At 42.1% G+C, this 16,151-nt stretch overlaps 1 protein-coding gene across 1 annotated transcript; it reads left to right on the plus strand.

The window, feature by feature from the left end:
- Positions 1-698: 698 nt before the first annotated feature.
- On the plus strand, positions 699-13,649 carry LOC134628787 (NACHT, LRR and PYD domains-containing protein 12-like). The gene is made up of 15 exons (XM_063475553.1): positions 699-710; positions 5,125-7,022; positions 7,924-8,100; positions 8,278-8,526; positions 8,607-8,777; positions 8,887-9,060; positions 9,624-9,673; positions 9,743-10,311; positions 10,394-10,449; positions 11,698-11,912; positions 12,031-12,290; positions 12,418-12,534; positions 12,614-12,755; positions 12,897-13,123; positions 13,356-13,649. Exons 2-15 carry the CDS (start codon positions 5,200-5,202, stop codon positions 13,407-13,409), a joined length of 4,284 nt encoding a protein of 1,427 aa, XP_063331623.1. The 5' UTR covers positions 699-710; positions 5,125-5,199; the 3' UTR covers positions 13,410-13,649.
- The last annotated feature ends 2,502 nt before the right edge of the window (positions 13,650-16,151 follow it).

Here is a 16,151-nt window from a genome sequence, read left to right on the forward strand (position 1 = left end):
GTGTGAGTGTGCACACGTAACTACATGAGTTCATGACTCTGTGTGTGTGTGTGTGTGTGTTCATTCATTTCATTCTCAACTACAGTGACAACAGCGCCACCCTGTGCCCAACCAGCAGAGCACTGTAAAGTTCTTCTACTGCCCAGTTTTAATGTACTTTAAATATGTGTCATGTTTCTTTCTGCTTCTATTTCATTATATACGTGATGCAACTGTTGTACTTTGTACTCCATATATTTTATTTAGTTTTTCATATTTTGTCATCATAAGTACTCAAACTAGTCCAGTTCAAAGTTATTTCAGTGAACTTAAAGAATTTAAAACGATAAATCTAGATGTGAAAAATACACATTTGAATAAACTGAAGTTAAAAAGAAAAGATAAAGATAAAAGTTAAAAAGAGATTAAACTTTATTATGAACTTCTATAAAATATAAATATACAGGAAACCTTTAGTCTTTGTATGTTTAGGAGTGTGTTGTAATATCTATTCTCATTCCACATTTCATTCCAACAATAAGAATCAAACTTTGACGTCGCTTTCGTGGTTCTACAGCTTTTTAAAAAATGTAAACTTTATTTTTCACACACTCGCTTACAGAGGTGCAAAAACAAGGAAGTAGGATAGATTGGGTCAGCTGTGCAGTCTCGCCCAATCACAGCAGAGAGTGTGGGACAGAGGCGTGGAGTGACAGCAGCTGAGTGCAAAGGTAAGCTTGTTATATTTGTCTATGGAAACAGCTGCTTTCAAACAGCTTTAAGTGTATTAAAGAGAAATCAGCACAGACTCATGAGCGTGTCTGCTGTGTCATCTTTGCTGTTTCAGCTGTTATTGGACACAACCTGCAAACGTGTCTGTGATAAAAACGAGTGAACATGGTCACTGTTTGGGGAAGTAAAAGGTTTTTCATTTCCTCTGGTTTGGTGACTGGGACACGGTCTTTTTATGTTCGTGTCACTCAGACGTGGATCTGTCACAGACTGAATCTGGTAGGAAGTCATTTCAGGTCAGCCAGGAGTTTTTTTTTTTTTTTAAAGATTTACGCTTTGTTTTCAAATCAGTTTTATCACAACAGGAAGTTTGTAATTTCCTGCGTGTGGTTAGACACAATCCGGTCACTCAGCATGTTTTCTCAGTATCTCTCAAATCTAAGTATGTTCCACATTCTAACATTACAGAAGTCATCTTATAACAAAGCAGCAGCTCTGTGATTGTAACTGTGTTTAAAGTCCTCTCAGTCCTGCTGCAATGAGCCACAGGCTGGATCATCTGCATGTATCAAAATGTATAATAAACTTTTGTAGTTGGAGAACTAGCTACTATTCTTAATTTTAAAGAACATTTTAAAGCCTTTTTACACAAATTTTAATTAAATATTGTAAATATTATAAGAGGCCAATGTTGTGACCTGTAAAACCTCACTGAGGATGTAAGAGCCAAATTATGTGGACATTTTTGCATCTAATTTATTGTGTTTTATGCTCGATGGTTTGGGCCCCAAGAAGACTAGCAGCCACTATTGTGGAAGCTAATGGGCTTCCTTATATAAACCAATATTTCAATCAATCAGTGGTCACTGCTGTGGTTACTGTGAAATGCATTTTAGCGTGCATTGTGGAGGCGTGCACATTGAGTAGCTCATAATGACAAAATAAAAGCAGTACTATATAAATGAAGCAGGTGTCCCTGCAGGCAGGTGTCTGCTGTGTAGATTCTGGAAGGGTTGATGGCGACCTTTGACAGGCACCCAAGTTTAGTTTCAGATGTTCGACTGGGTTTAAGTCAGGGTCTCTGAGCTCTGCAGCACTCTATCATTTCAATGAACGAGTGAAGAATTACAACCAGTGGTTAGAATGAATAATGAGTTATGATTTCATCCCTTTGCTTCTTTTCCTTTGCTCTAACCTAAAAGTGAAGTGAAGTGTACACCTTCAACACCTCCAGCTGCATCAATACGTTTGTCCTCCATTTCTCCATTTCTGTTTGTGTCGAGAGAATCTGATGTGATTAGTTTTCATGATGCAGCACGAATAGAATAGTTTAACTTATGTAAACATGGATTCATCTGTATTCACTATGCGCGCTCAGGAAGCTTCACTTTGTTCAGTGTTGAAGCTCTTTTGGGGCCGAAGGTGAACCTTCAGCCCAGTCGGAGGTCTGAGAGCTGCGGGAAAAGTTCTTTACAGGATCTTTGTCCTTTTCTCCTTTCAGCTGTTGGTCAGTTGTGGTTCTCTGCTGTGGTAGATGCTGTCAGCTGTGAGACGTTATATAAACGGATGTATTGCTTTTCAAATCATGTTCAGTTGATTGAATTCACCACAAGTGGACCAGCACATCATGTAGAAATGTCTTTAAGATGATTCAGATAAACTGTATCAGGCCTGTGAGCTAAATGTCAAGTGTCGTAACAGCAGCCATGGATAGTTTTGTTATGACACTTTTACCTGATAGTTGTTGGTGTTGCTTTGGTTCCTCCTGCACCTCTGAAAGCCCACAACCAGTGTTGGTCAAGTTACTTGAAAAAGTAATTACTTACTAATTACTGATTACTTCTCCCCAAAAAATCCTGTTACTTTACTGATTACTTAGTTTTTAAAAGTAATTAGTTACTTAGTTTTCAAAAGCATGATACACAACCTGAATACGTAATAAAGCAACAGACCTTTCAGCCCAATTCTATTTTTATGCATAATCATATAAAATTGTATCAAATGGAAATCCTCCTTTTAAAACTGTTTCATTAGTTTTAATCTTTTAATTTTATGCACATTACATAAAGTAAAAAATAAATGACATGCAACAGTTTAACATTTAAACCTAAATAAATAAATAAAATAAAATAATGTTTTGTGTTTACACTCACTCTTTCAAATAGATGCAAGTAAAACAGCAATAAATAAATAAAATCAAAGATTCAGCAGCTCTGAGTCCTGTCGCTTTTAAATCTATTTTTCATCCATCCATTCGCTTCCGCTTATCCTTTCCAGGGTTGCGGGGGGCACTGGAGCCTATCCCAGCTGTCATAGGGCGAGAGGCGGGGTGCACCCTGGACAGGTCGCCAGTCTGTCGCAGGGCTAACACACAGGGACAGACAACCATTCACGCTCACATTCACACCTAGTGACAATTTGGATTATCCAATTAACCTATCCCCTCAAACTGCATGTCTTTGGAGGGTGGGAGGAAGCCGGAGTACCCGGAGGAAACCCACGCAAACACGGGGAGAACATGCAAACTCCACACAGAAAGACCCCTGATGGTGGAATTGAACTCAGGACCTTCTTGCTGTGCGGCAACAGTGCTAACCACCGTGCCACCGTGCTGCCACTGTTTTTCATTTCAATTCAATTTTATTTATACAGCATCAAATCACAACAACAGTCTGCTCAAGGTGCTTTATATTGTACAGTAGATACATAGAAAAACCCAACAATCATATGACCCCCTATGATCAGCACTTTGGTGACAGTGGGAAGGAAAAACTCCCTTTAACAGGAAGAAACCTCCGGCAGAACCAGGTTCAGGGAGGGGCGGGGCCATCTGCTGTGACCAGGGATGAGTCCACTGTCAGAGGCCATAAAAATCATTTGTAACCTTCACTAAAGCTGTTTCTGTGCTGTGATGAGCTCTGAAACCTGACTGAAACTCTTCAAATAAGCCATTCCTCTGCAGATGAGGAATGGCTTATTTGAAGAGTTTCTACTGTTTAGCAGGAGTGGGGCAGGTGGAGGTTTGCCCACAGCAGTACTTCTCCCCAAAAAAATCCTGTTACTTTACTGATTACTTATTTTTTAAAAGCAATAAGTTACTTAGTTACTTAGTTTTCAAAAGCATGATACACAACCTGAATACGTAATAAAGCAACAGACCTTTCAGCCCAATTCTATTTTTATGCAAAATCTATCATATAACATTTAATCAAATGGAAATCCTCCTTTTAAAACTGTTTCATTAGTTTTAATCTTTTAATTTTATGCACATTACATAAAGTAAAAAATAAATGACATGCAACAGTCTTTGACTTGAAGAAATTGTTGAACATTTAAACCTATTTCCTGCATATAAAATAAAATAATGTTTCGTGTTTACACTCACTCTTTCAAATAGATGCAAGTAAAACAGCAATAAATAAATAAAATCAAAGATTCAGCAGCACTGAGTCCTGTCGCTTTTAAATCTATTTTTCAATTCAATTCAATTGATTCCTCCGCTGCAGATGAGGAATGGCTTATTTGAAGAGTTTCACCTGTTTAGCAGGAGTGGGGCGGGTGAAGGTTTGCCCACAGCGTCATGTCAGTGGGGGGATCCGGGGGTTTCTCTGGGAATGTCACATTCCCGTGGCAGCGTGCTCGCTGCTCGCTCAGATTTAAGTTTAATTTTTCGCTGTAGAAAGAAGTTTTCTTCCCACGCAGAGTGTAGAGCGGACACTGATGTTTTTGTCACTTTTTATGGACTAAAACTTAAAGTAATGTGATTACTTCCAGGCTTTAAACGCTGCATGGTCGTACTCTCTCTTGCACCATATTATCCATTGTTGATCTGCACACGTCTGTTGCTACCAGTGGTGTCGCACACTTTACATTATTGTCATGAGACACTCTCACAATCAAAATCACAGTTTAGTAACGCAGCGTGCTTACGGGAAAGTAACGGTAATCTAATTACTTTTTTTGCAATAGTAATCCCTTACGTTACTCGTTACTTGTAATGCCTTACTGCCCGTCTCTGCCCACAAACATCACTTTTGTGTTGCAGTGTTATGATGGAGATGACTGCATTCACTCCAATCCACAAAGTCCTTAATTGCTCCTCTGTACTCCTCCTCATGTCTAATGATTAAGCCAACTGTTACATCCTCCTGAAATATTCTGAGGATGTATCTGTCACTGCTGTGCAGGAAGTCTGCTGTGTAGATGGTAACAAGAACAAGGCCTAAATGGTTCCTTGTAGCGCCGCTGTGAGTCTCAGGATTGTGTCAGAGACACTCATGCAGTGTTGAGTGTAGAGCTATGGAGGGAAAACAAGTTTAGACAATTAAAGACTGACTGATATGGCATATGACTGATACGATTACACTGTGGTGCTCCAGGGAAAAGTACATTTTATTTTCTCCTTGCTTTCAGGTTTTATATTCCAGAGACAAAAGGACAAGAGGTGACAGGAGCAGAAAGAAGTGTGGAGAAGATAGAGCTGCAAACATGGAGCAGGATAAAGTCGTGGAGAGTGTTAAACAAAAGCTTAAAGACCATCTTCAGGAAAAGTTTACCTGGATAAATGAGGGCACATCAGATAGTCTGTCTCGACTTGACAGCGTCTACACAAAACTCTACGTCACTCAGCAGGTTCAGGAATTTGGTTTCAGACCACATGAGATTCTAGATCACTTTAATGTCCCACATCTGCAGTCATCATTTTCACAGGTGAACGATCAACAGATCGATTTCTTAAATATCTTTAAACCAGGAAGAATTCATGTTCAGCAACAACCAGCAAGAGACAAGACAATCCAAAGAGTGATGACGAAAGGCATCGCTGGCATTGGAAAGACATTTGCTGTCCAAAACTTTGCTGTAAACTGGGCAGAAGGAAAATCTAACCAGCACATTGATTTCATCTTTGTGCTCCCCTTTAGAGAGCTGAACATGCTCAGAGATGCCGACTACAGTCTGCTGCAGCTTCTCCTTCACTTCTACCCTGAAATAAAACCCCTAGAAGGTACACAGCAGCTTGTTCACAAGCAAGTGCTGTTCATCTTCGATGGTTTGGATGAAAGCAGATTTCCACTGGACTTTGATGGAGCTGTGAGAATAAGTGAAATAGATGAAAGATCAACAGTCGATGTGCTGCTGACCAACCTCATCCAAGGCAACCTGCTGCCTCGCGCTCTGCTCTGGGTAACATCCAGACCTGCAGCTGCCAGTCAGATACCTTCTAAATACATTGACAAGATGACAGAAGTCCAAGGTTTCACTGAGCAACAAAAAGAGTCATACTTTAGGAAGAGATTCAGGACTGCTAATCAGGCAGGAGAAATCCTGTCTCGCCTTAGAGGAATGATCAGCTTCTATTTCATGGGCCATATCCCAGTGTTTTGCTGGATCATCGCTGAGGTGTTTAGGAAAGGATTGAGTAATGAGAGGAGCCGCAGCATCACAACGATGACAGAGCTGTACATTTATTACTTACTAATTCAAACACAAAGAACAAGACAGAAATATGCAGGGAAAAGCTCCAAGAAGAGGTCCAAACAGAAGAAGTCTCAAGCCCAGAACTCTGCCATGCTTTTAAACCTGTCCAAGTTGGCATTTGAACAGCTGCAGAAAGGAAACATCATATTCTATGAAGACGACCTCACAGAAAGTGGCATCGATGTTGATGAAGCGTCAGTGTTTTGTGGATTTTGCTCAGAGATTCTTAAGGAAGAACGAGGCCTGTACAAGAAAAAGATGTTCAGCTTTGTGCATTTAAGCTTTCAGGAGTTTCTTGCAGCTCTCTACATGTACCACTGCATCCTGACGGACAACTTCAGTACTTTGAAGTCTTTCCTGGGTGTTGATCCGACAGATCTGAGCTTTCTGGATTTGCAGAAAAAGGTTGTGGATAAAGCTTTGCAAAGCGAGAAAGGTCAGTTAGATCTGTTTCTGTGTTTCTTCCTTGGATTTTCTCTGGAGTCCAATCAAACAATGCTGCAGAGTTTACTGCCACAGGTAAAGAGCAGCTTGGACACCACCGAAGAGATGAAGGGATACCTGAAGAATTTCCATGTCAAAGACATCCCACGAGAGAGGTACATGAACCTTTTCCTCTGCAAGTTTGAGCTGAAGGAAGAGAGAATTCAGGATGACATCAGAATGTATCTGGATTCAGGAGCAAGACTCTCGACCATCGACTGTGCAGTACTGTCGACCATGATGCAGATATCAGGGGAAGTGCTCGAGGAACTTGATCTGACAAATTCTGTTACACCGTTTATTGGGACTGAGAAACTTGTCCAGCAAATGAAGAACTGCAAGAAGGCTGTGTAAGTAGTTCACATGATATTTAAAATAAAGTATTAAATATGTTTAAACTGTCCTGAGTTCAGTTCCACCATCAGGGGTCTTTCTGTGTGGAGTTTGCATGTTCTCCTTGTGTTTGCGTGGGTTCTCTGCGCGTACTCTGGCTTCCTCCCACAGTCTGAAGAAATGCAGTTAGTGGGGATAATGGGGGAAATCTAAATTGGTGTGAATGGTTGTCTGTGTCTATGTGTTAGCCCTGTGACAGACTGGTGACCTGTCCAGGGTGTACCCCGCCTCTCGCCCTAAGACAGCTGGGATGGGCTCCAGCGCTCAGCGACCCTGAAAAGGAGAAGTGGAAGAGAGAGGATGGATGTTTGAATTTATTTCCATCAAACAGCCAAAACTAAGAGATCACATTAGCTTTGTGTCAGATGTAATCTCGCTGGTTTCGCAACAACTCTGTCTCTGACAAATTTCCAAACTTCCAGAAACACATTATTGCTCAGTGTTGCTTCTACTGTTTGGCTCAACGTTTTATTGACCAACAGCATCGAACAAGGATTAAATCTCACAGTTAATGTCATGTACAAAGATTTGAACCATCCAACTCTGTTTGATTTGTAGTCCATCACAATTTTATGTAAATATTAAACAGTCAAGGACTGTGTCAAAAAATAAAGGAAATAAAAACATCGGAAAAATGTTTTCAAATAATTATGGAATTTTCAAGCAAACGTGTGACACCACAATGAGTGAAACAGAAATGATCCAGTTCCTGATGGAAGCTCTGTTAGATTTAAAGTTAGGTCAGAAATACATCAGGTGTGATACACATAAAACCACATTGGTGTGACCTTGTAGCACTTTCTATGATTATCTGGGATTTGATGAATAAATATTTTTGCTTTTGTTCCGATTCTGCAGACTCAAGAACGATCAGTTAAGCAAAGATTGCTTAGACGTGCTGCTGTCCATTCTTCAGTCAGCGGACTCTTGTTTAACAGAGCTCAGCCTGGTGTATTTTTCTAACGTCAGTGATGGTTTTCCTTCTGATCTCTTTGCTGGACTGGAAGGTCCTGACTGTAAACTGGAGACACTGAGGTCAGTTTAAAAACGGTTTCTGCAGGTTAAAACTTCTTTAGTGAAATTCTTTCAAAATCTGAAATCTTTATGTAACTACAGTCATGTACCATACGACGACTAAACTACGGTAACTGACCTCAGTACATCTAAACAGTCGTCTCTACATTATTTCTAACTGGTGTGTGTTTCGTACAGGTTATCTGGGTTTTCTCTAGACTGTAGGGACTGTCACAGACTGGTTTCTGTCCTTCGATCACACCTGTCACCTCTGAAGGCACTTGATTTGATTAACTGCTTATGCAGTTATTCAGAGGATTACAGTGGATATTATACAAATGATGTGAAGACCATTGGAAACTGTGGAGACTTCAGTGATGAGTCACACCTGCTGACTGTGATTCCTTCTGCCTTGATTGGTCCAGTCTGTAAACTGGAGCGGTTCAGGTACCTGCAGTTAGTGGAAGGATCATTTTTCATTTTCTCTCTGCAGGTTATGATGTTCAGATGTTTTGCTTTGTTTGCAGCATGCCTGGTTGTTTCCTGAAAAATAACTGCTGGCAGGTGTTTGCCTCCGTTCTCAGCTCTAACTCCCAGCTGAGAGAGCTTGACCTCAGCTGCAACGACCTGAAGGATGTAGGTGTGCAGCTGCTGTCTGTTGGACTTGGGAGTTTAAACTGTAGCCTGGAAACACTGAGGTACTGATGGCAGCTCGAGCTCCATGGAGTCCAAATACTCTGCAACATGTGTGGTAACAGTGAAGAGTAGCAAAGCCTTTTGCTTTAGTAAGAGCTATTTTCTCTCCAGGCTGTCATGTTGTGGGATCACAGAGGAAGGTTGTGTCTCTCTGGCCTCAGCTCTGAAGTCCAACCCCTCCCACCTGAGAGAGCTGGACCTGAGCTACAACCATCCTGGAGTGTCAGGAGTGAAACTGCTGTCTGAACGACTGGAAGACCCAGAATGTAGACTGGAAACGCTCAAGTCGGTACACTGTGTAGTATATACAGGTTATATATAGCTCCCTAAACTATGTTTTTTCTAATATGTGGCTGTTTATCCAGAAAATGTTGCTGTAGCTAGAACTGCTTAACCAGCTGATTGCAGACCTTCATCGACTGTCTTGGTTGTGTTCAACAGTCTGTGGACTGATTTCTGTGTCAGGGACTCGAGACTAGTTTGACCCCAACATCCAAACCACATGGTGGTCCTCTTTGGTCCAGCAGCTTGTTCAAGCTAAGGTGAACATGTTGAACCACAGTCCAATGTGACCTGACTTCAGTCGCTGTTACCTCTGCAGCTATGAAGTTAAGTGAAGTTACACTCAGTTAACCTGGGCTGTAGTAAGGAGCGAGGAGATTGTAGCAGGTCCTGGTGTCCCCATCAGCAGACCAGAGTGAGATTTAAGAACTTTATGTGAAACATTTTGAAACATGTGATCATGTTCCAAAGATTTTCTGTTTACATTCACATCACACGTTCATGCTTTAAAGTTCACGTCTCTTTATTTGCTCCAAAGCTGAGACCTTTCTGCTTCTCTGCCTCAGTGTGGACCACAATGAAGAGCACTGGGTCGACCCACAGCTTCTGAACAAGTGTAAGTGTCACTGAGTTTCTCTATAACATCGACTGAGCTGAAGCTTAACTCACTGCATGTCTTTCATAGATGCCTGTGATCTCACATTCGACCCCAACACTGTGAATAAACAGCTGCTTCTGTCTCAGTGCAACAAGAACGTGAGCTACACTCATGAACAGCAGTCGTATCCTGATCATCCAGAGAGATTTGACCAAACGAGTCAGGTGCTGTGTCGAGAGGCTCTGACTGGGCGCTGCTACTGGGAGGTGGACTGGGAAGCATTTGTGAATATTGGTGTTGCATATAAGAGCCTACCGAGGAAGGGACACTGGGACATAGAAATTGACCGTAGTGACAGAAGCTGGTGTTTCAGCATCACCTCGGTGAAGGGTTACTCCTTCCGACACAACCTTAAGGAAACCTTTATACGGGTCCCACACGTTGACATCCAAGCATTCCTGGTCACTCCAAAGAGACTGGGACTGTTTCTGGACTGGCCAGCCGGCACTCTGTCCTTCTACTTGGTGTCTGACCACACAAAAACTCTCATTCATACCTTCCACACCACGTTCAGCGAGCCTCTCTACCCAGCATTCACTGTTCGTTTAGGATCCTCTTTGACCCTGTGCAGGGTGGTGAAGCTGAAAATGGAAACTGTGAGTATTCTCGCTGCTCTCATGGTGTCACAAGTTTGTGTGACTGGAGAAAATATTTTACTTGCCTTCTCTGGATCTTTAGACTCGTTCAAGCTTCACACCTGAGATGAGAAAAGAAAGAACAGGCATTTCATACAGGTACGACACGCAAGCCTCGATGTTCCCACTCTAAACTTTAAACTTGGATACAGAGTGCATTCAAAGAAAAGCATTAACAAAATGTGTGATTGTCAGATTGTGTTGGTCTTAAAGTTTAAAGCTGTATGACAGACAGCAGACCGCTGTCAACAACTCAGTTGGAAAAGGTTCAGTCTTGCTTTCAGTGCTTATTAAATATTTTCAGAGCTTTACCTTCCCACCAGACCTGTAGTGAAAATGTATGATTTTATATTTATTTATGCTTTATGGTTTAGCAATGTCTTACTAACAGTATCCTGACCCCGCCCTCAAAGAGCAGATGAACAGCTGAAACAGGAAACACTAATTAATGTTGTTGCACAGTAGAAGTTTATCATCTCATCCATGTGGTCGCAGGTGTATCTGCTCGTAGTAAAGACGCAGGTTTGCTTGTTGTTCCATTAACATCCTAAGACCCAAACTCTTCCATGGATTTTTTATTTCTCTTTGCTGTTTGGGCTGATTGGCACCTGATGAATGTAAAAACAAAGAATTACCAGATATATATATTTTTTACCTGATTTTTGTTTCTGAGAAAAATGAGATCCACATATGAGGACATTCGTTTTAAATTTCAGTAGAACAGAGGCAATATAACGTCCTCGTGAGTGGATATCAGGCCCTTGTAGAGCAAAATTTAGTATTTTGGTCTAGACAACCCAAAATATGATGTCCACATATGTGGACGCCAAGTCCTAGGAGGTTAAGTGAATTGGCATAGCATTCACTCTCCTCATGTTTAACCTAACCACACACTTACATGCTGTTCTGATCACACAGCTGATAGTTCCTGCTGCGTTCTTCTGTGTTTGTTGTTTAACGCTGGCAATTTTCAATCCCTGTTAACCCCAATCCCAATCTGAAAATTTCCTCTTATTCCCAGGTTAATAATAACTAATAGGAAGATATTTAGTCACCGCCATGACCACACCCAGCCTTGTCTGATCTCCACCCACTCACATGGGTAGCTGCACCTCCCTGAGCTGTTCCTGTCAGCGGCCTTTTCCTGTTAAAAGTTATTTCTTCTCATGATCACCAAGTGCTGCTCCTAGAGGATCATTTTATAATTTGAGTTCTCTCACTAATATTGTAGGGTTTGTACTTCGTAATTTAAAGCACGTTAGAGACGAATAACTATGTAAATAAAAATTAAATTGAATTAAAAGCCACAGCAATGAGCTCCATATTGAAGCATTGTGTGTCGTTCAGGTTCCTGTTTCCCAGTCCAGGGTTGTTCCAGTGTTCTTTGACTGGTCTGGTCTTTGATGTGACTGGTGAGAGTGAGGTCACCTACAAGACTCTGATCTGGGATCCTCTGGTTCTCCAACCAGCGCACAAAGTGGCCGGAGGCCCGCTGTTCGGCATCGAGTGTCCTCAGGACTCTATACGTCAGCTGCACCTCCCACACTGTGAACCTGAGCCGGGTAAGGACGCCACTGAACCACCTGAAGGAGAATTAAACCTGCAGAAAATGCTTTGATTTGCTTTCTATGAAAAGTTTCTGGAGGCTGTTGCAGTGAATGAAGCTGTGTGTTTTCCCAGCACTGGTCTCTGACAGCATCTCTGTGGTCCACATCACGGATGATGGCATGAGCATCATACAGCCTCTGGAGATCACTGAAACTCACGTGGTCGTGGACGTCCCTCACCTCTCTGCCTTTGGCCTCGTCTGGGATCTCGCTAAGCGGTTTTTCAATTACATGACGAAACCCGTTCGTGGCCAAGTCCTGCTCTTCCTGAGAAACAGGCCACGCCCCATCCTCAGTGTGATGCTGCTCCCAGGAAACGTCCCTCTGCACGACGTATGACTTTATCATGAAATCATTAAATGGCTTCTGCATGAATAAATCCTCTGATTGTTCTGTATCTGTTTGCTTTGAAGCTCTGAAACTATTCATGCACTAAGAAAATGTTGTGATGTCTCTAAAGGTGAAAGTGCAGCACGCTGCTTCAGAGTACATCGAAGCGCCGTCCTTCTGTTATTTCCACAAAGGTCAAAAGTACAGTCTGAGCAGCGCCCCGCACGACTTTAAAATACAGCCTGCAGTGAGTATCAGTGGCTGAGTGTCAGCAGACAGTTGATCCACAAAGCTGTTTTAAATTGTGCGTTTCCATTTTGCTTCAGCGTGCAGAGTTTTTTGAAAATTACGGACCAAATTACCACCCGACCTTTGAGATCATCCTGACAACGAACGCAGAGGAAGTGATGCTGATGGTGCAAGATCCCGAGGAGACACGAGTGTGGGAGCATGACCTTCATCTGCCCGGTGAGCCTCAGCACAGCACAAACTGAAACCTGACACAGATCCAACCTGCTGTCCTGCTCAGAATCACTGATCTGATTTGTAGAAATGTTGCTCTGAAATGTGCTCACTGTGCTGCTCTAAACTCTAAACCTATTTTTTCAGCTTCATCCTCGGCTGATTCTCCAGGTGGAGGTCCTCTTCAGATGGGGAACAGCGCCTCAGCAGAGAAGCTGCGACTCGCTCGCACAAACTTCGTCGATAAAGTGTCGGATCCGGTTCTGAACAAGCTGCTGGACCAGCTGCAGCACGTCACCGTGCTCACTGATGCTGAGGGCGAAGCAGCCAGAGCCAAACCGAGAGGCGAGAAAGCTCGAGACCTGATCGACATGGTGCGAAAGAAAGGAGCTGAAGCAAGTTCAGAAATGATCACCGTCTTTTATGCCAACGATCCGTATCTGTGCAAAGAGCTCGGCTTAATGTGACGCACAAATCTGTGATGATCACATGCACGTAGACATGAGGGTGGAGGCAAAAAAGATGTAGTTTCTAGTTCTGGAAAGAAGCTAATGTAAAAGTACCTAAAAGTTTGATTTCTCTGTTTCTAACATTTATTTTGGGCAGTTTGAGTCTTTATTGGACATGACGCTCGTCTTCAGCTTGCAGCATCAACACTGAGCATCATCACCTAACTGTGGCTGAGAAATAAAGTCAGCTGCTCACTGACGTCACCAAAGAACCGGCTCCGAGAACAACACTGACTCCACATGAGGATAGAAACTGGCCCTGATGCAGCTTCAGAGCATGACCTGTGATGAAGTGTGCCCTTTTTGCAATAAACTCGACTGCATCATGTTTTTACTTATTTAAATTTGTAATTATTTATATATTTTCCGTTTGATTATTTTTTATTGAAGTTGAAACTAATACACAAACTTCCAATAAACAAAACTCCTGAATGGTTTTTGGCTCAATCATTTATTCCCTGCATTTAAATTGTCAGTTTCTACAAACACAGTATTATACTGTAATACAGAAAGGAGACACAAGAGGGTGCTGTGCTGCCGGCTGACCTACCATCGATAAACTGAGCTGGAGGGATGAAGGTTGTAGACGCTGCAGGTTAATGAGTCAGTCACTGTAGTTTGGTTCTGTTTTTGTGGATCTGCACACATCCTACAGACGGATCTGAGCAGCGAGGCCCGCTGTGCTGCTTTATGGGTCGATTCATCAACAATCACAGTCGCACCAACACCAGCCCACACCACAGAGCAGAGTAAAAAACTATAACATCACTTCCTGTTTCTACAACTTTCCCCCCCCCAACTTTATTTTCCACAGGCTCATACAGAGCTACAAAAACAAGGAAGTGGGCTGTATTGCATCAGCTCAATCCAAACGTGGAGCAGCGTGGAGTTTGAAGAGTCTGTGAAAGCAAAGGTAAGCTTGTGATATTTCTATTTCACATGTAACTGCTGCTAAAATTAGCAACACCCAGATTCATAAAGTCATAAGTGCGCCTGCTGTCTAACTTTGCCCTGTGCAGGCTTTTATTTCAACAGCTTCACTTGTGCACAGGTTACAGTGACTGATGGTGGATAATCTGATCTCACCGGATAGTGTAGTGGTGCGACGTTTGGAGCGGGTAAGGGTCCTGGCTAGACCCTCCCAAAAAAACAAGCTTTTACATGGCGCAGCTACGTCCGCAGCCTGTCCAAGCATTTCGCTATATGCGGTACTGTGTTTGTGACAAATAAAATTTGCGTTGTATTAGACACAGTCCTCCACAATTAGTGTGTTTGCGATGAAAATGGGTCAGCCGGCTCACGGTTTGATCTCTCATTTAGAATTTTGCAGAAGTAAAAGATTTTTCATTTTCTCTGGTCTCGTGACGTGGACACAAACTCTTTTCTCCACAAAAACAAGGCTTAAAGTTTTTAACGAGGCCTCACAGATGTGGAGCTGATATAGTCTAAATTTGGCAGGAGGTTTTATTGGAGCAGGAGTTATATAGGGAACCCATGCAAACGCCACACAGAAAGACCCGGCCTGATGGTGGAATTGAACTCTGGACCGGCAACAGTGCTAACCACCGTGTCACCACTTTGAAAAACTGTCACAGCAAATTCTTTCCTTCCATAATAAGTTTAATGTGAAGATAAAATAACCACGTCAACCTGAAACATGCACTTGCACATGCCAGGACTATCTCTACTTTTAAGATTAGGCTTCAAACTTTCCTTTTTGCCCTGAATCCTCCCTTAGTTATGCTGCAATAGGTGTAGGCTGCTGGGGGATTCCCATGATGCACTGGGTGTTTCTACCTCACTCACTATGTGTTAATAGACCTCTCTGCATTGAATCATACTTGTTATTAATCTCTGTCTCTCTTCCACAGCATGTCTTTATCCTGTCTTCCTTCTCTCACCCCAACCAATCACAGCAGATGGCCCCGCCCCTCCCTGAGCCTGGTTTGTGTGGAGTCTGTTTATCTACTCCCATTTACTGTTTTAGCTGTTTGGTGATTGTTGAAATGAAAGCTTTACCTTTCAAAATACATTTATATTTAAAATTCGATTCAGAATTGAATGAATCAGTATCACTTTATTCAAGCTAAAATTGATTTTAATGGGAAAATCGATAATTGGAACCCACCCCTATTAACTACAGCCAGCTTGAAGGTCTGTGGTACATAGCCGATTATTAGAGATAGTTGATCATATTTAAGATTGAAGCATTAATTAATGGCAGGACGTCTTTGAGCAGTTTTGTAGGAATGGGGTCTAAAAGACACGTTGATGGTTTGGAGGAAATAATTATTGAAGTTAACTCAGAAAGATCAATTGGAGAAAAAGAGTCTAAGTGAATCGAGTGCCTGTGCTTCGAGGTTTCTGGTAGTTAGAATGACTCGGGGGTGTTGATTCATTTAAACTAACACAATCATCCTGCTGCAACCAGGTTTCTGTAAGGCAGAGTAAATCGATTTGTTGATCAATTATTAAGTCATGTACTAACAGAGACTTGGAGGAGAGAGACCTAATATTTAATAATCCACATTTCACTGTTTCACTCTTTGGTTCAGATGTGGATTCTGTATTGTTCTTTCTTTGTGATTTTTTATGTTTAAGTTGTTTGTTGCTGGTTTTTGGTTTGTTTTTTGTCTTTTTGGGAGCTGACACAGTCTCTATGGAGATGGGTTTTTGGGGGGGTAGCAGGAGGAGAGAAGCTGCAGAGAGGCGTGTAAGACTGCAACTCTGCTTCCTGGTCCCAACTCTGGATAGTCATATTTTGGGGGTTTAATAAATTTGTCCATATTTCTAGAAATGAGAGCTGCTCCATCCAAAGTGGGATGGATGCCGTCTCTCCTAACAAGACCAGGTTTCCTCCAGAAGGTTTGCCAATTATCTATGAAGCCCACAT

This window comes from Pelmatolapia mariae, linkage group LG6, assembly GCF_036321145.2.
Source record: "Pelmatolapia mariae isolate MD_Pm_ZW linkage group LG6, Pm_UMD_F_2, whole genome shotgun sequence".
In the NCBI taxonomy this organism is placed as follows: Eukaryota; Metazoa; Chordata; class Actinopteri; order Cichliformes; family Cichlidae; genus Pelmatolapia; species Pelmatolapia mariae.

Bases quoted from the DNA above. Each gene is read 5' to 3' on its own strand.
- LOC134628787 (XM_063475553.1), top strand. From the start codon at position 5,200: ATGGAGCAGGATAAAGTCGTGGAGAGTGTTAAACAAAAGCTTAAAGAC. The intron at 8,527-8,606 runs GTACCTGCAGTT...CTTTGTTTGCAG, and splicing joins TGTAAACTGGAGCGGTTCAG to CATGCCTGGTTGTTTCCTGA. The intron at 10,450-11,697 runs GTACGACACGCA...TGTGTCGTTCAG, and splicing joins AGAACAGGCATTTCATACAG to GTTCCTGTTTCCCAGTCCAG.